The sequence below is a fragment of the Aulonocara stuartgranti genome, assembly GCF_965226115.1.
Source record: "Aulonocara stuartgranti genome assembly, chromosome: 2".
Taxonomy (NCBI): Eukaryota; Metazoa; Chordata; class Actinopteri; order Cichliformes; family Cichlidae; genus Aulonocara; species Aulonocara stuartgranti.
The window spans coordinates 36,082,683-36,106,320 of record NC_138940.1 but is presented as its reverse complement, the minus strand read 5'-3'; the positions used below and the strand labels follow the sequence as shown (position 1 = coordinate 36,106,320).

The 23,638-nt window shown below is 39.6% G+C and overlaps 2 protein-coding genes across 13 annotated transcripts in view; one reads left to right on the top strand and one right to left on the bottom strand.

The window, feature by feature from the left end:
• The first annotated feature begins 1,949 nt into the window (after positions 1-1,949).
• fhl1a (four and a half LIM domains 1a) lies at positions 1,950-14,501 on the top strand. 2 transcript variants are annotated; one of them, XM_082556920.1, is made up of 6 exons: positions 1,950-2,166; positions 10,904-11,085; positions 12,044-12,221; positions 12,549-12,718; positions 12,805-12,991; positions 13,880-14,501. In XM_082556920.1, exons 2-6 carry the CDS (start codon positions 10,930-10,932, stop codon positions 14,032-14,034), a joined length of 846 nt encoding a protein of 281 aa, XP_082413046.1. In that variant the 5' UTR covers positions 1,950-2,166; positions 10,904-10,929; the 3' UTR covers positions 14,035-14,501. The 2 variants fall into 2 exon arrangements, with proteins under 2 accessions (XP_082413046.1, XP_082413045.1); XM_082556919.1 differs by lacking the exon at positions 1,950-2,166 and adding an exon at positions 8,100-8,230.
• Positions 14,502-14,579: 78 nt separating this feature from the next.
• The window catches only part of map7d3 (MAP7 domain containing 3), a 30,018-nt gene continuing 20,959 nt past the window's right edge, over positions 14,580-23,638 (bottom strand). For 9 of the 11 annotated variants that reach the window (XM_082556831.1, XM_082556837.1, XM_082556835.1 and 6 more), the window contains 10 exons: positions 23,309-23,448; positions 21,222-21,349; positions 20,910-21,127; positions 19,403-19,532; positions 18,803-19,088; positions 18,547-18,600; positions 18,382-18,451; positions 18,047-18,194; positions 17,394-17,680; positions 14,580-17,307 (listed from right to left, as the gene is read on the bottom strand). In XM_082556831.1, the coding sequence (XP_082412957.1) occupies positions 17,300-17,307; positions 17,394-17,680; positions 18,047-18,194; positions 18,382-18,451; positions 18,547-18,600; positions 18,803-19,088; positions 19,403-19,532; positions 20,910-21,127; positions 21,222-21,349; positions 23,309-23,448 (1,469 nt within the window). In that variant the 3' untranslated portion in view covers positions 14,580-17,299. The remainder of the gene's footprint in view (positions 17,308-17,393; positions 17,681-18,046; positions 18,195-18,381; positions 18,452-18,546; positions 18,601-18,802; positions 19,089-19,402; positions 19,533-20,909; positions 21,128-21,221; positions 21,350-23,308; positions 23,449-23,638) is intronic. The other 2 variants (XM_082556834.1, XM_082556838.1) reach the window with 1 other exon arrangement.

Sequence of the window (23,638 nt, the reverse complement as noted above, 5' to 3'; positions counted from 1 at the left end):
ATCCAATGTGATTTCAGATATTTTAGAGAGGAATAAAATTTGGCTTCAAGCTGACTTAATGTTTTAAAATGTGGATTATTATGTAGTTTGCATTCCCAACTCTAGAGTCAGGGTTGCAAGATGGTAGAAAAATATGCATTGTTTTAGTTTTCTTGCCTCTGGACGTTATTAAAAAATAACTTAAGAGTACAGGAATCTACTGCTTACAGCTTGTAGACATACACAGCCTCTTACAAGGAGACAACTCTATTTTAAGCAATTATAATTTAAAAGTTTGAAGAGCACATGAATTATTTCCTTAAACCCAAATCTGGGGTAGATTAAAGGGTTGGATTTTATACTGAGCCTTAGTTAAAAGCCTCCTTAACCTTTAATCCAGTGTGATACTATCCATCAAATTCTCTTTTGCTTATCCCATTCAGGGTTGTGGGGGTGCTGGAGCCTACCAAGGCCCAACCTGGAAGATGGTAGATTCATACCCAGGCAACAGTGAGGCGACAGAGCTAACCATCATGCCACCGCTGCCAGTGTGATATTAAGTTTCTGAGATGGGCTTTAAAATCCAGGTCACCTTCATGTTCTTGTTCAATGATCTCCATTTTTTTTCCAGTTTGATCATATTTTGATATTCATTACATGTAACTGATGACCTGTATTGATTCATTAGTCTTAGGTAGGATAGAGCTAAAGGCAAAAAACAAAACAAAATACTAACAATTTTTTAAAGAAAAGTGGTGTGAGTGTAAAGTCTGGATCTTAACCTGCCAGGAATGATGGCGTTTAACTCTCCTGGGGCATGATTTGTGCCAGATATCAGGTAACGTGCTCCTAATATGGGAACAACTCCCTCCAGTGTGCTCAAGAATGTCTGTACCCTGGATTTACACTCCACAGAGGAAATTTACAGGACCACTTTGGTTCAGGCTTGACTTGAGTGCTGTTTACATTTCACACATTCCTCACATGAGTCGGCGTATTTGATTTTTGAAGACAAATAACTGCAAATTACTATTCTTTTATTTTATTAAAAAAATCATAGTAAATTATATGACAATATCAGAGAAAGTTTGATGCTCTGCAGAAGACATTTTTTCTCCCTGTGCACCATTGAATTCATACATTTATGACAAGGTTTGCAAGGACCTGCACAACCTGAACACATGGCTCTGATCAATGTTGTAGCTCTTGTGTCACAACAGTTGCTGTGTGCTTACAGTAATGTGACGTGTTTGCAGTTAGCGGCTTATTATTAAGTAGGCACGCATGCAGATGCATATGGCTGGAAATAAATAGATATAATGGGTTTTTTGGCGTCGGCAATGAGCTGAATGAATGAATCTGTATTTATGCCAGGTGTTTGACTAACCATGACAGCCATTAAAACGACAAGTAGGACCTTCTGACCATTAAGTCCTTCCGCCAAATCTTCGCCGACTTTACAAACAAATGGATCATCAGTCATCTTTTTCACAGGCCTGGTGTTTCTCAGTGGATGGATATGGATGAAGTTCAAGCGATGATTGGCGGTTACGGCTATAAAAGGTGCCATCTGTGTTACATAAGAGCAGCACCTTTTCAGCATTTAATCATCACTTTGTAATTGTGCTGGAAGAACCTTGGGGCTTAAGCTTGCAAGCTGCAAGTATTTACTTTGAGTTTTAGAATGAGTCATCTTGATGTTATTCGTCTATTCGTTACCAAAGAAGGAGGCAAGTGAGACCAGCACAGAAGTGGGACAAAAAGTGTGTGAAGTTAACAAGTCAGGCTATTTTTTTTATTTTTTTTGTAGGATGAAAAAATGAAAATAAATGTAGCGAGCGTTAATAATTTCATACCACGGGTTTCCTGTAGCGCAGACCTGCCGTGACACTCACTAATGAATGTAAAAGTGTCAGTGCTCGTTGATGCAGATAAATGATAAACGATTCGTTTGTCTTGACTGCAGGACCGACGAGAACTTCGCTAAGAGGGCTTGTAAATTCCTGGCTGAGGTCATTGTTTATGAGCGCTTACAGAGGTTTGGCTGATGTCCTCAAGCTTTTTTTCTTCCTTTGCTCCCCCTGTCTTTAAAGCCTCGTCGCCTCAGCAGATTTCACCTCTCGGCGAAACCCACTGGACGCACTGCTGGCGTAGAGTGAAAGGCGCTCATCTTTACGCGTTGCAAAGGTGAGTCCAAACCGCAGCACATTATTAGGTAGCTGCTAAAGTTCGCTTTAGTTTATGTGAAACAAGGAGCGATTTATCACAAGGATGTTTGTGCCAAAAACTTACTTACTTAAAATGCGTAATTGTTACTTTTCTTCCTTATCGGACGGACATTTCAGACATTTAAGTTAATGACGCAAAGGGTCGGTGTGGAAATAGGTAACATGCTTGAATTACTCTGAAATCAGCTCCTTAATTTCACGCACTATGACACGCAACAGGTGATGCGCTTTGTTTGGGGCGTCAGTCCGCATATATTTAAATGAAGAAGAAAATGTTCTTTTATGTATGCCGTATGTTTATAGATATATGCTTATGCTTACTTTTATTAGCAAATTAACTAATTCTAAGGTAATCTGTGAGGAACTCTTATATACTATATAATATCTGGATATAACTCATTTACACTAATAAGAATAGTTGCAAGAATATTGCTTTGGATTGGAAATCTAGTAGCAGTTTGTACTGACATATATGTGCTACAGATAAGTTTTTGTTTGTATAATGAAGAGCAAAACCCAAAGGTATGATGTGTGGCCATAAACTGTTACAACATAAACCAGCTTACCATCTCCTCCCTTCCCGTTTGGGCAGCTGCCAAACCAAATGCATGATGTCATTAAAGAGACCTGGAGATTACAGCTTTTTCTTTGGAACACTGGACCTTTTTGTGTTTCCAGTATGACTTCACCATCCTTCAAAATCCATAAAAACGTTGTACTTAGATGGGACATAAATTAACCCAGTTTCAAACTGAAAAGACTTTTTCACATGGTTATATGTTCCTCCTGTCTAAGTCTTTTTTCTTTTTTTAACTTTTAGTAAAATCAGCATAAAAGCAGTGTACACATCCAAGCAGAGAGTGACAGATTATTCATTTATAAAGCCTGATATGTGATATATGATTGATATACATTTAAAGTGCTATGTCTCAGTGCCTCTGAGGGTACCTTTCCATCAACATCTGCCACACTTAGACAACTGGGGTGGTGGGTGGGGGCATTAAGCCAGCAGTTTATCCTGACAGAGACATACTTTAGTTAAGAGGGAAGTTCCATCATTTCTTTCAGACAGAGTGAAGAGAGAGACAAACAAAGAGGTTGTGCCTGAGTGCCGATGACTAAGTTGTTGAAACGCATGAAACGGCGCTCTCACCAGCCCAGAACCTAAATAGGCAATGCTGCTTGTTTATCTGTGTGGGCCGACCCCGCTGAGAGGAAGTAATATCCTCTCTGTGCTCTGTGTAGCTGTACTAGTCCTCCTTTATTTTCCCTCTTTAGCCACACAAAAAACAAACAGAAAATCGCTGAGAAAAATATGATTGGGATTCTTTATCATTTAGAAAGGACAGATCATGTTGTTATACGGTCTTTTATATACAAGTTCTTTTTTTTGTTGTTGTTGTTTTTTTGTTTTTTTTTTTAAATATTATCCATACAAAACAGTTCATGATTTAAAAAAACATTGAAATGTATGCATGATTTGCATGCCTTTAAATAAATAATTTAACATTTTTGAATTCTTTTATATACAAGTTCAATATCAACACAAAAAGAGCAAATTTGCACTGCTTGATATTAAAGTTATGTGCAATTAAGTGCACGAGTGTGCAAAATGTGCCAGTTTACAGTCATTACACAAGCATGATGTGGGACTGAGTTCAGCAGATTCAAATAGCTATATTTATGTTCTGTATATGCTTTTATACAACTGCTATAGCCGTCGGTTAAATGCAGCTGAGTGAAAAGTCGTGCACTTTGGAAAGTATGACTTTAGTTCATGTTAATTCAGCAATCATTATCATTCAACAAATAATTATGATGACATACATCATGGTGTGATTTGGCCTGTAGAAGTAGGTTAAAGACTATGAAATTTAAAAAATAAATGGTACCCTTTCACTCTTTGACATTATTTTGTACATACAAGTATAACATTGTTTTACTCTGACAACCAGAACGCTGACCGAACCACAGAAACTGACAGGGGATATTTCACCTTTACTTTTTATCATTAATTAAATATTGAATCCATTGTCAAGTACACAACTGGATTTCTTCTTCTCTGTAAACTATCGCTCCTTGCATCAGCAGAAAGAAATAAGTTCTTTATGTTTAGAGGCTTGAGCCATGTGAGAGCAATGAGCACCAGGGAAACGAACTTTTAGCTTTAGTCTGAAAGTTATAGTGCGTGACTGTGTGCGTGTTAGCAACACTCACATCTAAGATGTATTAGTTTAACGGGTGTTACTGTGTTGATCGACCGTCCCTTGTGGCCTTTTCGTTAGAATATATTTGACCTCGGCGTGTTTGGGTCTTGCAGTCTCATCCTGACCTTATGTCCATCTTGTAACACGGCTCCGTACATGAACAAATGGTTGGTGTGCTATGTCGCTGTGTGTGTGTTTCTGTGTGTGTGTGTTTGGTGATTCACTGTTCCCCTGACAAAGATAGTGTGGCTCAGGCTGTCTGCCCACTAACCAGATTTGGAGGGTGACTGAGACACTGAGATGTCCAGGACACGAGGTCATGTTGAGAAATGAGCTCTCAGACAAATAGACAAGGGTTTTGTTGCTGTTGGTAACAATGAGAATGAGGGTGGCTGCCTATGTCAGTCACCCCAAATGACTTGCTATTATTCAGGAAGTACAGGCCAGATTTCCTGTTTCTCAGCGCTGCCAGCTTAGAGAGGTGTTAGATAATGAGCTTGAAACCTCCACCTAAAAATTCATCAAATTCATTGCGTCTTACAACAGGAGCAGTTTCAAAAGTACACACACTGTGTGAGAGGGCATATTACTGCCTGGATTACTGTCTGTTTCCATTAGCATTGTGAATGACTTTACAGCCTCTGTCCTCCTTTTTTCTCTAAATATAAAAATGGCAAATTTATTACATCACCAACCAGGATTTTCTTATTTGGAACATATTTTAGTGAGTCAGCTGACCAGGGGTTGTTTGGGTTTCCCAAAAAAGGATAAGTAGCAGCCAGGTACTTGAATCAAATGCACTTGAATCACTGATCGTCAGTAAATGTGAGCACATCTATAACAGCAGAGATTTTGGTAGTTTGCTGTTCTGGAGCGTTCAGTTGTGTCTTAATGGAATGCCTAGGAGGAAAGACATCAGCAATGATCTCAAAGAAGCAATTGTTACTGCCTGTCAGTCTAGGAAGGGTTACGGGGTCATTTCCATACTGCCAGGCTTTGGGATGCTCAGAGAAACTGCAAAAAAACACCAAAAACCGAAGTGCTACGCCTCAGATGCTGTTAGCATGTTAGGTTTGAAAAGCTGAATCTGAACAGGCTACAAGACTTATAGAACAATGCCCTTTGGACAGGCGGTACTAAATTGGAGATGTGTGGCCATAATGCAGAACACCATGTCTGGAGGAAACCAAAAAGCATGTCAGCACAAATACCTCATACCAACTGTCGAGCAAGGTGGCAGAGGGTGACGTTTTAGGTTGTCAGCCATCTGTCTGACAGCTGACTTTTGACCTAAATGGGGGCAGGCAGCAGGCCAACGATCCCAAGCAGAGGAACAAATATGCAGCCGAATGACTGAAAAACAAAAGAATCATGGTGTTGCAAAAGCCTAGTCAAAGTCCAGACCTCAACCGGACTGAAATGCTGCGGCGAGACCTTAAAAGACCTGCAAATGAACTGAAGCAACGTTGTACAGAAAAGTGGGACAAAATTCCTCCACAATGATGTGAGAGATTGATAAAGTCATGCAGAAAACAATTACTTTAACTTATTGCAGGCAGTTCTGCAAGTTAATGAAACGTGGATGTACACTGTGTCATGTGTTGTTCTTCATTTGAGGTTTTACCTATGTAAGGAAATTTAAATTTTAATATCTGGATGAGGTAATTTTTCTATTATGTCCTGATGTATAAAACCTTCTAAATGACAGAGTGTGTACCTTAATATTGGACCTCTACTGGTTAAAAAATAATAAGAGAAAGACAAAAAAAGAAAAATCCACCGTTTACCACGCCATCATAATTACTCCATTATCAGTTATCCAGTTTATCAAACTGTTAGACTGTGACCTTTCCAGTTTGCCCCACCCCTTATGATCAAAATTCACATGAAGTCAAGGCAACGATGAGAGGAATGCATCGCAGTGCAGACAAAGAGATAAAGACCAAGATAGATGATCCAAACAAACTAAAGGAGAAAAAGGATGTGGGGCAAAATTATCTGGTTACAGACATAATAATCTGAAACAAGACTTAAAGTTAAGTATGCAAACAAACTGAGAAGTAACAGATTTCCTGAGCAGACCATCTCCTGGAGATTTTTATAGGCTGGAGAGTCATGGCGCCTCTCGACATATTGATTAGTCTTTGTGGGTTTGCAGTAATTGCGTGACAGATTATAAAAGAGAACAAATGTAATATTGTGTTCTATGGTAATGGACCAAATCTGTAATTACAACCAGATGCCCTTTAAACAGTGTGGCACAAGCACACAGACACACACTCACTAGTTTGTGTGTATATTTAGATGTGTTTTGTGAGCAACATAGGACATTTTCTTTTCTATACACTAGTTAGGGAGTAAATAGAGAGTTTTATGGTTCCCAACTCATTAGATTTTACTTTCTGTTAGTCTGTGGGCTTTCAGTTTCCTTTAATTTTCATCGTGGTCTCATATTTCTGGCTTTAAACTTGTCTGAGTCTAAAAGCTTGAATGAATCAGAAGAAAGTGCTCTCTGTAGTTCTGCATTTGAGCTGACAAGATGATGAGAAAACAAGATGATGGTGACCATAATGTTTCTGGTATTAGTAGAAACAGTGGAAGTTAACTGAATGTAAGGAAGCTTATTTCCTACATAACATTAGGTCAAACGCTAGAACACAACTTTACTGTTTTAATTTACTCATAATGCTTTTATATCTTTGTTTTAGGAAACAGCATACAGGTAGTTTCTTTAAAATTGTTATAAAAATATGTTGTAGACGACCTGCAAAACAACGGGCTAACATAGTGGAACATTTTGATACAGGTATTTACCTCAAGGAGTTTTCATAGACCATATCAGAGCTAAAGTAATGTGAACATATTAGTTATATTTGATATGCTGATTGATCCGGTGGTCAAATAGCTCCAAATAAATGATAATGTTGTTCCATATCTGCTGTTTGCTAACCAGAAGGGGTTTTTTTTCTACTCATGACTTGGGAACCTGTCTGTTGTTCCTGTAAAATAATATCTAATCATTTTGGCCTCATGTTTTGTTAATAATAACAAATGTTTCTGTTTCAGTTGTTGGTCTGGGTTAAGTATTGTAACTGCATGAGGAGAATTTGTTTTTGGCAAGAGTATTAGTGAGGAATGTGTGGGTGTTTCCTCTGGATTTAAATACAATATTCTTTCCTGAAATCTGAATCAACGAGATAACAGAGAAAGAATTCAGCACCCTTGGCTTCATTTTTTTCTATTCTTCAAACTCCACTAGTTTTTTCCATAGTATCCACTCATGAATATATAAGAGGAGATCTTTATATAACTCTCCACTAAACAGCTGCCCTCCTCATCTCAATCAATATCAACTTGTTCCTCTTGTGAGTCATCCCTTTGAATTATCCCACATATCAGCTGTACATCTTCTGAAGAGTCTTACAAAACATTTAAAGTCAGGGCAGTGGGAGTATCTGTTATCCCTCACGGTCATCATTCAAACCCCCCAGGCTGTGTTTTCCTTTTTTTTTCACCTGCTGATGTTACAGCAGAGGAATCCAATCTGAATCACCTAATCTCTGCATCATACTCTCTCTCTCTCTCATCCATCTATTCTCTAATGCATTCCCTAAAAAGGACAGGAGGGGTGAAGGTTGGATTTGGATTTGGGGTCGGGTCACAAAGGGGTATATACAGCCCCCATTTCTTAACAAGATGTGTGGTCTCCAGGTTCGACCCTCTGTGGATGCTACTGACCCTGTTTTGTCTTCCTTTTCTTTTCTTGTTCTTCTTTTCGGCCTTTCTGGAACGCAAACATGACATACAGACACTCAGGTAAAAACTTTTTGCCTGTTTTTTTGGTTTTTCTAATCTGATGCAAAATGTTTTTGTAACAGGTAAGAAGAACAGGTCTGTTTTCAGATAATGAAGTCAGTGTGTTTTCTTCTGATTGTTTTCAGAAAAACGGAGCAGGTCCACTGAGATTTTCTCGATGTGTGAAACAACCTCACCTGTAATATGAATACGGGCTATTTTTAAATGATCAGTTTTAACATCTTCAGGTGGTTTAATGAAAAACTTCACTGAAGTTCTGATACAGATATAACATTTCCCTTTGGATCAAAACAAAACCAGGGAAAGCATGTATAAAAAAAACAAAACAACTTGAATTCAAGGAACTTTTTTTCACTTCAGAAGGTGGATGAGTAAATTAACACCACAATTAAAGCTCAAATATTCCCTGTACTTTATTTACTTTAGATGAAATGTTAAAATATATATATATATATATATATATATCCACAGAAAAAGCATTTAATAAATGTTAGTCAATTGTACTATGTGATAAGTATGCCAGTTTATTTTACCTGAAGCTGATGCAGATGAACACAACAGCCTGCAATGAATTTTACCTTCTGCATGAATATAATATTCAGTATTTATTGAAACAGTGTTTAAAAGGCCATGATTCAACTCACAATGCTCATTTTAGAGGACGGGTTCGTGATTGTTAAATAGCTTATCTATCTATCTATCTATCTATCTATCTATCTATCTATCTATCTATCTATCTATCTATCTATCTATCTATCTATCTATCTATCTATCTATCTATCTATCTATCTATCTGTCTGTCTGTCTGTCTGTCTGTCTGTCTGTCTGTCTGTCTGTCTGTCTGTCTGTCTGTCTGTCTGTCTGTATATAATTTTGTATTTTTCTGCAGTAAAATAACTTAATAGACCCAATAACTCCTCATTATATTGTATCATCATGAAAAGGCCATGTTGTACTATGGATTTGTGGTTTAATATTACAATGTGTGGATGTTCAATTATGTAGTGACTGTTTAAAAGTGTTCAGGGGCCTATTTTGAAATTTTGGAAATTGTTATTGCCATGCACCTTTACCTCTATAACACTTTCACATGAAGATGGGAACACTTTCAGTTTTCTTTAAGGAATGTTAAAGAACAGAACACTTCAACAGATATTATTTCGGCTGATATTCAGTCTGTCCAGTGTTTGACTCACTTCTTGAAGTGATCTCACTGTGACCTTTCCCACTAAAGAAGACTCCTCCCCGAAGGGAGCACAGTGGTATACACCTCTCCCACCACAGCTGAGCATCATTGTACATCACGGCTGTTTGACAGGGGGCAGCTGTCACGCTGTTTGCAACAGCAGATTAAAGTACTGGGAATGTGTCAGCTGGAGCCACAATAGCTGCATAGTCCCAGCAGTCATCAGTCTCCATCCATCTACATTTGTCCACTTTGGAAGGTCAATGGACTTTAAATAGAGTGTCCAAGTCTAAAATAGATCTCCGGGCTTGCTGGGCTTAGTAATGTGTACTGTGTGTGATTTGACAAGGTTGACTGTGTTGGACTGAAGGGGGTTTTGCCATGAAATGCTACAAGGGGGTGAGTTTAGGTGGAGTAAGGCGTGTCACTGCTCAGTCCCCAGTCCAGTCTTTATCCCTTGAGCACAGCTGCAGAACAGAGCACACCACATACCTCGCATCGCTTTCACGTGGCTTTTATTTTTATTTTTTTAACCACATCTTACTTAAATAGCTCCCTGCATAAATGTTTTCTTTGCTCCTATGGTTACTGGGACAATTGTCATACCCTGCATTGTTTCCTCCATAGCTGCTGTTGCATCGGATTAAAATGATATCTGTGTATCCAAATAAATCAATTTTTCTAAAGTTCACAGACTGTTCAGCTACCCTTTCTGGCTTCCAGATAAGCTTTTAAAGTGATCTAGATAGTGCTTATTTGTCCACACTATGCATAACTATTTATTCCAGAAAATTACTCACGCTGGATGTCAACTGTGACAGGAATGCAGGAATGTTGACCGATAAAGTAGCAAAGCCACTCTGACACAAAGTTTACAATATCATCTAATAAAGTGATCTGACCAAAACGCAAGACAAAAGATCGAATGTGGGCCGGGGCTCTGGGGAGACAGCTTTGAGGTGGAGGGGGTGAAGGGAATGCGTCTAAAAATAAGCTTTCCAGGGAGAGCTTGATAAAAAAAAGTCTACAGGCCAGGAAACCTGCAATCAACAAGTAGACATCTGTGGGCTGCTTTTTTCCCTCACTCACACTTCTCTCATCAGTTTGGTATGCTGCTGTTAGAGCCACATGTCATAGTGTCTCAATGGGAAAGCAGAAAAAACATATACATCTTTCCACTGAAGACTAAATATAAATTCAGCATCTATTTTTTTAGGTTAAGAGGTCAGATGTATATATGCATATATGTGGGTGGAATTTATTGTTGCTTATAGTCAACCTGTCAATATAAGCAACTTCAAACTTTCTGAGCTGCAACTATAAGGGGTTCAGAATGCTTCATATGTTGATTCCATGCTGTAGAAAATGCAACAGTGCCCCCTGCTGGTGCTACAAGGAAACATCCAGCCATGTAGGCAGACCTAAACGTGGAGAGCAGATTCTCTGTACACATTCAGTGACACTCTCCTCCTCTCGTCTCCTCACAGGTCCCAGGAGTTATCTAACCTCCACCATGACTGATCGCTTTGACTGCTACTACTGCCGTGACAATCTGCATGGCAAGAAGTATGTGAAGAAGGATGACAAGCACGTGTGCACCAAGTGCTTTGATAAGCTCTGCGCCAATACGTGCGCAGAGTGCAAACGCCCCATTGGTGCTGACTCCAAGGTGAAAATAGTGTGGATGGAAAAGAATGATTTTTTTTTTTTGTTTAAGCTTTGAGTGTAATGTAAAGATTTCTTACACAAATTAATATATCCTAAATGCTATTATACTTAATACTTTTATTTGGTTAAGTGCAAAGATCCTAAAATGGATTAGGGTTTCGGAAGCTTTCTAGATATTCCTCGCAGATTCCAAGGACAAAATAAAAACATTTTAAAGGTCATTTTGTAGAGAAAGGAGACTTCTGATCTGCGTATAGGCCATTTTCACATCAGCCATGCTGAGTAGACCCTGGGTGGCAGCTATCTAAATTTTAAAATGCCTTTTGTAGATGTAAATCGTCATTGAGGCTTTTGAATAAACGTGACTGAAGTGCAGACTGTCAGCTTTAATTCAAGGCTTTTAACTAAATTATAAACAGTTTAGGTGTAACAGCCAATTTTATTCACAGGGTCTTAAAGTAACTGGACAAACTAAAATAACCTGACATACGGGATTGTTCCTAATAACTTCCTCAAAATCCTTTGAAGGCAATATTTGCTTGACGTTGCTGCTTGTCCAAATAATTGTGGACCTAACTGTATGTACTATATGTTCAGAGTGCTCTCTGGCTGTAACTTGAGGTCTGGCTATTATAAAGCACCGACTTCTGCCTTGAAAATGCTCTTAGTACTCGGTCACAGGCAGTTAACTGTGTGAAAAGATGTGTCATTCCTAATAATGGAGCTTATATACCTCATTGTGCATTTCCACCCTCTCAGACCTCTAACTCCTTCATGGCTCACCACATCCTACTTCACTTCATTACCACTTTTATGCCAGTCACATAGGTTTGTTCTCTATTCGGCCCCTGAGCCTCAGTCCACATGATGAGTAAACAAACTCCATTTTAATGAGGTCTGCATCAGGACTTAGTGAGGGCACCTCTGCTCACCTCCCCACCCCTGCTTTTCCCCCTCAGGAGCTGCACCACAAGAACCGCTACTGGCATGAGGACTGTTTCCGCTGTGCCAAGTGCTACAAGTCACTGGCCAGTGAGGCATTCAGCGCTCGGGATGATGGGAAGATAATGTGTGGCAAGTGTGGCTCCCGAGAGGATGGCAATCGCTGCCAGGGCTGCTACAAGGTGGTCATGCCAGGTGGGTTTGCACCATATACACACCTTTTCTCTCTGAAAAGTTTTCATGACATTATTTCTGTGGGTAATAATTTTTCTATAGAACATTATTTTGCGCATACAACAACACTTTAATAAACACGGCAAAAGTTATAGGATGTAATGAATTCTTTCATTTTAAAAATTCCCTCGGATACAACAAGGTAGCATGAACCTTGATAGTAATGATAGTACATATGATAATATCAGACAGGGCACTGATATATATATATACATAATGTCCCTCCTCGTTATAGACTAAGCAAATTTTCAGCCCAGATAATTCGTTTTCAATCATCTTGTTATTCAGGATCTCAGAACGTGGAGTACAAGAACAAGGTGTGGCATGAGGAATGCTTCACCTGCATTGAGTGCAAGCAGCCAATCCGCACACAGAGTTTCCTGGCCAAGGGTGAGGACATCTACTGTTCTCCCTGCCACGAAAAGAAGTTTGCCAAGAAATGCTTCCACTGCAAGCAGGTACAAGCACAGACTTTATCATTCTCTACATTTAGTTATCATCCCGTTGTGTTTGACATCACAATCAAAATATCTGCCTTTCCAAGCCCATCACCTCTGGAGGGATCAGCTACCAGGACCAGCCATGGCACTCCGAGTGTTTCGTGTGCAAAACCTGCCATAAATCTCTGGCAGGAACTCGCTTCACTTCTCATGAGGACAACATTTACTGCGTGGACTGCTACAAGACTGATGTGGCCAAGAAGTGCCATGGCTGCAAGAACCCAATAACAGGTCAGGGAAGCATCATCATTTGTTTTGTTGTCTACATAATGTGCGCTGGGATTCATTTTAAAAAAATGATCTAAAATGTTTTGCGTACTTTCTTCGTGTTGTTTCTCACTCATTTAAGACCAACGTTGTTTGGAGTAAGGTTTAGAAGTACTGTGTTATATAGTTAGACATTTATTGTATCTGAGAGCAAGAAAAGGGCAACACTTTGTTTTCATCTCTGGCAGACAACCATTTAAATTACTTCCAATAAACTTTCAGCACAACTTCAATTTGTTCAGGCAGCACACAGCAGGTCAGCTGAACAAGCAAAAATATTACAATTTGTCTTATGGCAGGCATAATAAATGACTAATGCATGAATAAGCACTTGGATTTAAATGGAGATTAGTGCCAATGATAGGGAGCTTTTCCCTCCTTACGCAATTTCCCCTTTTAAATTTAATCCTTTAGCTCTTACATGTTGTTTTGGTCTCAAACGGTAAGATCATGTATTACATGTTTTGGCCTTTATGCTTTATGTCAGGGGTGTCAAACTCAAATACACAGTGGGCCAAAATTCAAAACTGGAACAAAGTCGCGGGCTAACGTTAATATTTATTGAAATATATTTATTCCTCCAGATATAAGAATGAATCTTTTCTTATGGACTCAAACACATTTTGCTAAAAAACTGAATATGGAACAAGCAAAGCTTAATACTAAACAATATATATATTAGCTGTATAATACCAGTAGGCCAGCTCTGATAGTAATTTGGTATGGCTTCGCGGGCCAAATGTAATTAGGCTGCGGGCCAAATTTGGCCCGCGGGCCAGAGTTTGACACCTATGCTTTATGTTAACATCCTTTTTTTTGTATTAAAAAACACCCTCGTGTGTCTCTGTGCAGGGTTTGGCCACGGCACCAATGTGGTCAACTATGAGGGATTGTCCTGGCATGAGTACTGCTTCAACTGCAAGAAGTGCTCCCTCTCCTTGGCCAACAAGCGCTTTGTCATCAATGGAGAGCACATTTATTGCCCCGACTGTGCTAAGAAGCTGTAAAATGTGCAAACTGTTGTGCATCTGAGAATTTGATGATGTGGAGTTAACACCTAAACTGACTTTTTGACAAAAATTTGCAAGGTTGCCAAACTACAGGCTGTGTCAATTAACTTGCATTTATCTATGTAAACATAACTGCAGCTTGTTTCAGAGTCAGGGATTGGATACTAACATGACGTATTTTCTTTGTGGGTTTGTGATGTGCACTATATATCTAATACAGGATTTTGTAGAGCCTATTGAGACAAAAGTCTTTTCAGTGGCTTACTGGAATCTTTTGGGGGGGGAAAATGCTTTTAATATGCTTCCTGCTGCTAATACATACCAGCTTTGATTAATAGTCTGTTACATCTCTGAATGCACAAATAGAAAACGAGAAAACTGTTTAGATGAACCCATACTGAAATATAAAGTGCTCATGTATTCTTAATGAGTGACATTAAATGCAAAACATGAATAAAAACAAACTGATATGAAGCCCCATTTTTCCTCTTCACAGCAAGAAATGGAAACATATTTTTTCAAGGCTTTATTGTTTTAACAGTCAGTATCTCAGTAAACTTTAGATATATTTACAGTACAAATGTAATATGTGGACAGGGCATTGTTAGTAAAACGTCTAGAGAAATATTCATATTCACAAAGTTGCCCTTGTTGAGTAGAATGATTGTCGAGGCCGAGGTAAGGAGAAGCTTTCTTAGTTGACTGTGAAACAATAAAAAAAACCAAAACAAACAACCCACACTAAATCTTAATCTAAGGCACTGTTCTAACCTAACATTATAGATGATGTTGAGGACTACGTGCTGTGAGCTCTGCATCCATACCCTGTAACATGCAGACACCGTATGTGTTCAAGCAGCAACTATAACCACTCCTTAGGTGTATTCAGGAAAGCAAAGTGGAGTATGAAAGATCTAAGGCTCAGGTTATGAATGAGGCTAAAACATCTGGATGGGAATAAGTGACAGAACTACATAAATGACTTTTTCTTTATGAAAGTTTACACAGCTCCCCCAGGAGTCTGTAAAGTCCTCAGATACGTGCTTTGTTTAAAGAAGGGTAACTTGTGACAGTGCAAAAAGTCTCATGCGTCCTAGAAGAATAACATAAGATGGCTAAAAGCGCGTAAGCTCAGAGACGTGGTAAATATTGCAGGACGGTTTATGGAGTCTGTTACATTCTTTGAGCTTATTAATCAAAGCTGAAAAGCTAAAAAGCTCAGACTCCTCATATGTACAGAGAGAGTTTAGTAAGCCAGCAGAGAAAAAGGCAAAAGTTCAAGGTCTCAAACCTCGTGCTTGGACTTTTCAAGCATCAAGAAATTCAACATTTCATGAATAACAAAGAACCAGACAACCAGCCTGACCCACGTCAGGTTTTGTCGGGTGGAAGTGCCCTCCTTATTCTACAGTAGAACAATTGAATCCTGAGCAGACGCACCTGCAACGACCAATCAACACCCCTACATCCTTTTGCGTGACATTAATTGCATTTTGATGACAGTAAAAGCACTGAGAGGCACATCTATGACTCATATCATGGGTTTAGATGTGTTTGTAAGGACAAAAATGGCTCTGTCTGTCATCCAAATCTCAACTGGTTTAGTCTTTTTTGTAGGCAAAATTTAGAATTAGCGCTTGCAGATACAGAGCTGAAACTTAGGAAACAAAGTAGATTGCCACCCAGTTTTGTTGAGCTCTTGTGAAAGGGGACATAAAGGTTGCCAGGTAGGCCAAACAGAACCTGGCAACCCCGTCACACGGCACCAGTCAAACTGAAACCGAATAGTCATTTACACAGACTCTTGAATTCTCCACAACCTGAGCCACTCCATCCTAAACATGGCTTCATTTGCCTAATACTGATTATTTACACAATATAATAACACTTAAATATATGTAGAAATGCATTTTCATATAGAAACCAACAGCCAAAATTGTATACTACAAAAATAGTTGAAATGCATTTTGTCATATGTAGCAGCTAGTTTGACAGGATATTTAGATGGTGGTTAGTTGGAAAGAAGTGGAACTGATGATGAAGCACACAGAAGAATGAATCACAAAGCGGGAACTAAAGCTCAAGTTAAAACCGGATCATTGAAAGCCTGATTCCTAGTTTCAGTTTAGTAACAAACACCATGTCAAGAAGCTCAGAAGCAGCTAAAAATAAACTACTGGATTTCACCTCTGTCTTGTGACAGTCTGTTACAGGTATGGTTATTCAAACAGTTGGAGGAGTCGCCACAAATGACACTAAAACCGGACCCAGCTAGGACTCTTGTAAAGTACAATATTAGTAAACTTGTATTCTATATACAAATGCAAAAAAAAAGAAAAAAAAAGGAAAACCTAAACCAACCGTGAGCTTCAAACAAGTGCAAAAAGTTTACTGAACATGTGGATCTACACATGGTTCGCCTTCAAATGCAACTGCTGTGCTGCTGAAGCCCTCTAGTGGCCAAAGAAGGAAAGGGGGGGGAAAAATCAAGGAGGGGGATGAAATGGCAAAAGCCCAGTCAAGTAATGTATTAACACAGCCAATCCCGAGGTTAGCAGGGACTGCTAACCTGTGCATGCAAGAAAAAAAAAATTGTTTTAAAAAATTAGAAAGGAGGGGAAAAAAATTGTAAGGCCATGTTGCTGCAAAAAGTAGACTGTCAAGTAAATTTAGATCAGTCACATGGAGAACCTGTGATGCCACCTCCACCAAACCCCAACAAAACAGAACGTATAACAATTTCTTCCATTAATTAAGAATAATTCACAAAATCTATTGTGCATGTGTCCTGGAATATTCTCACAAGAAGAAAAAAAGACTAAACATTTGATAACAATAATTACAATATCAAAGAAGCCAAAATTAATAAATTATAACAACGCACCCCTGACAAAAGCAAACACTTTAAAAAAAAAAAAAATCATCAAAACTGAACAAAATTGAGAAAAAAAAAAAAAATCTGGAGAACTAAAAACCACAAGAGGAAGAGGAAAAAGACCCAGGGTAAGCATGTGGAAAGAACAGACAGCATTTCCCTGAAGCACAATTATTAATATATACTTTCAATACATAGTTTCCTCATCATGTAGGGTGCAAACGTAGCACTTGGGTGGTCTTTCCACTTCACCTTGTGCTCCTCCCTCTGGAAAAGGAGGAGAAAGGGGAGAAAGCTGCTTGGAATTGACAGAATTTTTAAGGAGGTCAACTGGACAGGAACTTTAGGAGTGCAGCAATAAGAGGCTTCTCAGCGACGCCGCAGACGTCAAATCTCTGGAGGGACATAAAACACGAGAGTTCTTGTCAGTTGTTAAGTTAGACAATGGCAGCATCGGAGTCATCAGCGACTGACAGCTCACCTGGCAGGGCTTCTATGGGTTGACTGGAGGAATGCAGCGTGCTGATGGGGGTTTCATTGTCTTCAAAGGCTACTCTGGTTCCATCTGAGCTCCCGTCACAATTGATCAAGACATTGTTACAGTCCCCCGCCTCAAGGAGGGGTCGAGACTTGGAGTGGCCGTTAAGATCAATGAGCTCCTCAAAGCTCCATTGGTTGGATTTTCCATTGACTGTGGAGACCAACTTGGTAGAGTCTTGCTCATTCGTGAACTCAGAACCCTCGACAAGGCGACCCTCAGGTACTGGACTGAAGAAGGGGAACCAAGGGAGAGTAAGAGATTATTATAGGTGTTTGTATTTTAATAGAAATACATCTGAACTAAAATCTGATTCTTAAGAGAGAAAAAAAGATCTGAAATGTAATGTATTTTATGTATTTCTCTGTAAAATGTTAGAAGCCAAACTGTAAAATATGAGATGGGAGTCTTTGGCTTCACTAACATACCGAAACAGTTTAATAATGTGAGAAAATCTTGTCCCACCTCTGACATGTTAGCTAACTTGTAATACCGAGGTATTTTGTGAGGAAGAAAAGTGCCAACTATTTGAGGCAGTTTTAGATGACTAAACGTAACTCAGTTTGTGGGTTTTGTTGGTTTCTCTACAGTTGTACCTTTCTGCCTGAGTCTCATCTGTGCTTGTGCCATTGTTATTCTCCTTGTCTGTCTCTGATGTCTCGTCCGTGTGGCCCAGAGGCTCTTCTCGCTCTGTTGCAGGCTCACCGGAGGACAGACAGCTCTCATCTTTGTCAATCTCTGTTACTGTATTAGGGCGACAATGAAAACACAGATTAGATATGTCACAAGTCGCATAGAAATATATGTAATTTTACACAAGCAATATGTAAGTACATTGAAAGTAAGAAGATACATTCGCAGTTACAGACAAATAATGAAAGCTGCTCAGCATATTTAGATTCTTAGCTGAAAAAGACTGGAGAACTCTTACTTTTAGTTTCATAGTTTATCTGGTCCATTTCCTCATCTTCATTCTCCTGTGTGCATTTATCATCATCTCTCTACACAGGAGACAAATGTTAACCGACCTTGATTGTGAAGGAATTTTCCAAAAATCACAAATACGACCAAATGGGTTGACTGAATGTGAGCTCACCTTTAAATCATTTTGGTCCCCTTTTCTAGTTCTCTTCATTATTTCTTCAATTCTCTGTAACAGAAAGAAGTTGGGTTAGAAATTAATTTCTAGTAATTACTTTGCCAATGTGATCTGGACTCTTGGGTAAAGGAGAGACTGATGGTTAAAAAACTGACTCTCGATGTAACTTCTTGTCAAAACAAAATTATTTAATGACACGTCGATGAATCAAGGCCCAAAACAAAAATTTAAAAAGTTGATGCACCCATCATACCTTCTTCCTCTCCATACGCTCCTGTTGGTTCTGCTGCATAATGCGGTCTCTCTCCTGACGAACTCTTTCTGCCTCCTCCTGGGCTTTGGCCTCGGCCTCCTCGCGTTCCCTTTGGAGCTCAGCCTGCCTTTGTGCTTCCTCCTCTGCCAGCCTAATCCGTTCCTCCTCTGCTAGGCGAGCCTCTTCCTCTTCCCTAAGTTTTCTCTCCTCTGCAAGCTGCTTTTCCTCCTCCAGACGTTTCAATCGAGCCTCTTCTGCTAATCGTGCCTCTTCTTCTTTTCTCAACCTAAGATAGTCAAAAATGGCACCTCTTAATTTAACGTATCCTGACAAATGAAAATTATTCGTATTCATTACCAGTATGCCTCAGCCTGTTTCATTAGCTAAAACAATGCAAATCGCACATGTGGCTATAAAATACAAGCAGCTCCAAACTACTGTTGTTATTAAACAACTTTGTTGTCAATGGTATTACGCTGTGGTCATAAATGAGGTTACTCTGTCATATATAGACAAACAACACACAATAAAAACAATAATTTATGATGATAACTTGTGGAACAAACAAGAACACAGTTCCAGCAGCTCAAATAACCTTACCTCTCCTCTTCCTCCTTCTGTAGCCTAAGCTTCTCCTCTCTCTCTTTCTGCTCTCGCATCAGTCTACGGTTTTCTGCCAGGATCTTGGCAGCCTCAGCAGCCGAGTTGGTGCCTGACGTAGCCTTTGAGTCTGACAGGTGGAAAAGACAAATGCGGAGGTTGAGGACTTTTTGTCAGCTACTTTGTCAATGCTGTACGGGCCTGATTTACCTCAACTTTAACCTTTCTTCTCAAATCAAGCTCTGGCAGCACATCATCCCTACCATCACCGACCTTCATCAGCACATGGTAAAGTCCCATCCCCTCATCAGGTATACCTTTGCCCTCAAGTATCAGACCATGTCCATTATCATACCCCTGATTCATACTGGATGCCTTTTGAGGCCTGGACTACACTCTTGAATACTCTCTCAGCGAGGATTCGCACTGCTACTTCTATTGTGACTTCCAGACAGTCCTGAAAACCAGCAGCTCACAAAGCTCACAAAGAATTTGTCATCACAGAAAAGACAGAAGCAGAACAGTGAAGAAAGTGTCTTGATAAAGTTCAACTTGAATCCCAGAGTATCCCTTTGCTTTGAGTGAAGTACTCTCCTCAGGAATTCATACATGAGGTTAGACAACAAAGGTTAACACATCAAGCCATTTATCCATTTATGTTTTGGGTGTATTGGGTGTGTTAAGCCATAGTAAGCAATGTGACAAATCTATCAGCTGGACTGTTGAATAAACCCATCCTTCCATTTTCTTAACTGCTCATAAAACAGCCATTGGGGAGCCTATCTCAGCAGACACAGGGTAAACGCCGTTCATACACTCCTAAAAATAAATGTGCAACCTAAACTGGACCATGCTTTTAGAGCTTTTAACACACAGTGGATATCTGGTTGCATGTAAATCCATATGAAAACGATTTTCCCTGCCAGGAGGTGGCAGAAGAAACAGCAAATCCAAATGTCTAAAGCATGCGACTCCAGGTGATAAACGCTACCTTTTCTGCTTCACCGAGATTTATTGCAATATGTAAACACAATCCCAATAATGGTGTGTCTACTAAAATAAAATGACATGTTATAAAACCATGTTCAGTGATTGTGATTCCCTTGTGCTTAAAGCACAAATTCTGTTTGCAGTTTCCTCTGAATGCAGTCAATGAAGCATGTGCCAATAACTACGTGCAGGACAAACAGTCTTTTTGCAGAAGCAACATTTTTGAAAAAAAGGGATATGTCATTATGACCTGGAGGTAATCACCTGGAACTAGACGTGCTGCAGTACATTAGCCGAAAACACTTTAACTTAGTGACTTAAGACTTAGCTTGGTTTACAAAGATATCATCTTGTCCTGCTTTACTGGCTGAAATGAAATGTATGTCTGAATACAGTGAACAAACATCCTGGTTTGCAGGATAATGAACAGTCTTGGCAAATACTGCTACCGACTGCCAGGTGACAATAGCTGTTAAGTCACAGTACATAAAGCAATCTTTCTCTGTTAACTGCTCACCATCTTTGTCTTTGGTCTTGCTGGAATCAGAGGACTGTTGAGCCACAGCTTGAACAGGACATAGATCTTTGGACTTGGAGTTCCTCTTTCGTAAGGTTGGTGGTCCTGCTGGAGCGAGAGGCTTCTGGATGGGTGGGGGTTTGGTTGATGCAGGCTGAGGAGACGGTGGGCGTTGTTTCATTGCGCCTGGAGAGGCTGGGCGCATCTTAGGGCTTTGCCTGCAGAAGAAATTGTGTGTGCCATCTTATTTTCTGACTTAAAACCAAATGAAAATGCATGTGTTTCATAACAAATCCTGTGCAGGAGTCTTACTTGGGTGCTGAAGGCGAAGGAGTCCTCTTCGGACCTGGACTGGGGGCAGGCGATGGCGAACGGTGCCGACCTGGAGTGGATGGGGAGGCAGGACGTTGCCCCACAGGTGATGTTAACTTCTTATCTTTCTGTAATTTCACAAAAAAAAAGGACACAAGTGGAGACAGTATTAATGAAACCACTCTCAAATAGGGTTATTCCAAGAACGTAAAACCAATTCCCACAAAATCCTTTGTGTATTATGAAATATTTATAGAACATATTGAAAAACAAAGCACTTTAGTGATGAATTTAACTGATTCCCCCCCAAAAAAGCTTTTACTTTGTAACAAACTCCTCACCGTATTCTTTCACTACAAATCTTTGTAGATTACTTTTGCTGCAGGTCTTGAAAATTAACTTTAAAACAATTACTGGTTTGTATTGAGATGTAATACAAATAGAAGTCTTTGAATTCCAATTATCCACATTATCCATTCAGTACATCTTAAGGAGAGATGATAACATGATGGTGAGAAAAGTCAGAGGCTTCTGACATTGGGTCCCACGGTCTGGGTGGGGTCTGCTTTGCATGGCCTGATTTGTCCATAATCGGGCCACTGTGAATCCCTTTGTTTCATACTATGACAATGAAGCCCTTCACAACCACAGCGAAGGCGGAAGAAAGCCAGGTTGAGAAAGAACCAGGCACGGCAGACCAACAAGTGAGACCATACAGATAAGACCCTCAAGCATCAGCAGTATGAAATTTTGCCCATGTTTAAATGAGTGACCAGCAAAGTCCAAAGAGCAGCTGCATGAGTAACATTTCCCTATGGTTAGCATCCTGCAGAAGTACTTTGACAGGCAAATGTAGCAGGATATATGCATATACAGTGACATGAAAAAGCATTTTTTGCATATTTGTCTTACTTAAATGTTTTAGATCAAACAAATTCTAATACTAGACAGAGATCACTGGTTAGTTATCCAAACCTAACTGGCTCTATGTGGAAAAAGTAACCCACCCTCCTTTAAATGATGAGATGACTGTAATTAATCACATTTATGGAAACCTGAGTTTATTTTCTCTAACTACACCCAGGCATGCTTAATGTCAGAGCTGCTGAACCAAGAAATCATTTAAATAGAAACTGTCTAACAAAATAAAGTGGGCTAATAAATTTCGAAAAGCAACACACAGTGCTGCGATCTAAAGAAACAGCCGAGAAAGAAAGTTATTGACAACTATCAGTCTGGAAAGGGTTGCAAAGTCATTTCTAAGGCTTTGGGACTCCGGTGAACCACAGCAAGAGCCATTATCCACAAATAAAGAAACCTCTACACCTTCTCAAGAGTGTGCGACCTATCACAAATACTCCAAATGTGCATTGACGACTCACTAATACATCAGGAAGGGGGCAATTTATTTCCCATGCCACTCTGTTTGTTGCACAAATTTTAATGTAGGAAAGTTTTCATTTTCTGTCAACTCCCTGCAGCTTCTGGATACAACATGAACAAATATGAACACCAAGCACAGCACAGACTACATAAAACCTACCACCACCACAGTAGAACAAACACTGACACTGCACACACAAATATCACACAGATTTATTAGTACACTAAACACACAGTCACTGTAGATAGCACTACTTGCTGTGCTCCCTCTTGCTACAATGCTACTAAAAAAAAGTAAGCTACTGAAACTTTTTCTGTCCATGATTTCCAAACAAAATTTAACAACTTTCCCACAGAAATAAAACCATAGCTTTGTTACACATGTTTTTTTTAATTATGTAATATAATCAAAACTCCATTAAATTATTTCAAGCACATCTTCTATGAGCAGAATAACATACTCTGTCGTTCTTATAGTCACAACCAAATGCGTAACCTAAATGTGTCTATGATCACTCGGAAATTTCGATATGGATTAGGAGATGCCAGCTAAAGCCCTACATCCAGGTTACTCCATCAGCAAATCCAAAGTGATACTAAACAAATCGAACATTATTTTTCAGTTTTCTGACATGAGAACATTTTTAAAATTGAGATCAACGATTAAAAGCTAAGTTCAGTTATTAAAACGAAGGTGTTCATACCATCGAAGGGTCCAGGGCTCCATCGGCTGACACAGATGTGGTCATGCTGCTCTTCTGTCGGTCGCTGCTGCGGCTGCGCACTGGACCACGGGGTGGGTGCAATGGGCTGGCAGAGGCTGAGCGAGGACACAGGTGACACTCTGGTAAAGGACACAGTCATCGCAGGACCATGGGAGCACAACCAATGGGAGGAGTGATAAGCGACCAAATTGGGCAGCAAAGCAGCAAAAAGCAAAAGGAGTGAATGATTAAGAAAAGAGGGGGAATACAGAGGTAAGGTTGGGGAAAGAAGGAATGAGGAAGGGAGAATGATGGATGGAAGAAATGAAA

What these genes read in the sequence shown, in the direction of transcription:
- fhl1a (XM_082556919.1), top strand. An exon ending in CCATTGGTGCTGACTCCAAG is followed by an intron (nt 11,086 to 12,043) that starts GTGAAAATAGTG and finishes TTTCCCCCTCAG; the next exon opens with GAGCTGCACCACAAGAACCG. An exon ending in AATGCTTCCACTGCAAGCAG is followed by an intron (nt 12,719 to 12,804) that starts GTACAAGCACAG and finishes TGCCTTTCCAAG; the next exon opens with CCCATCACCTCTGGAGGGAT.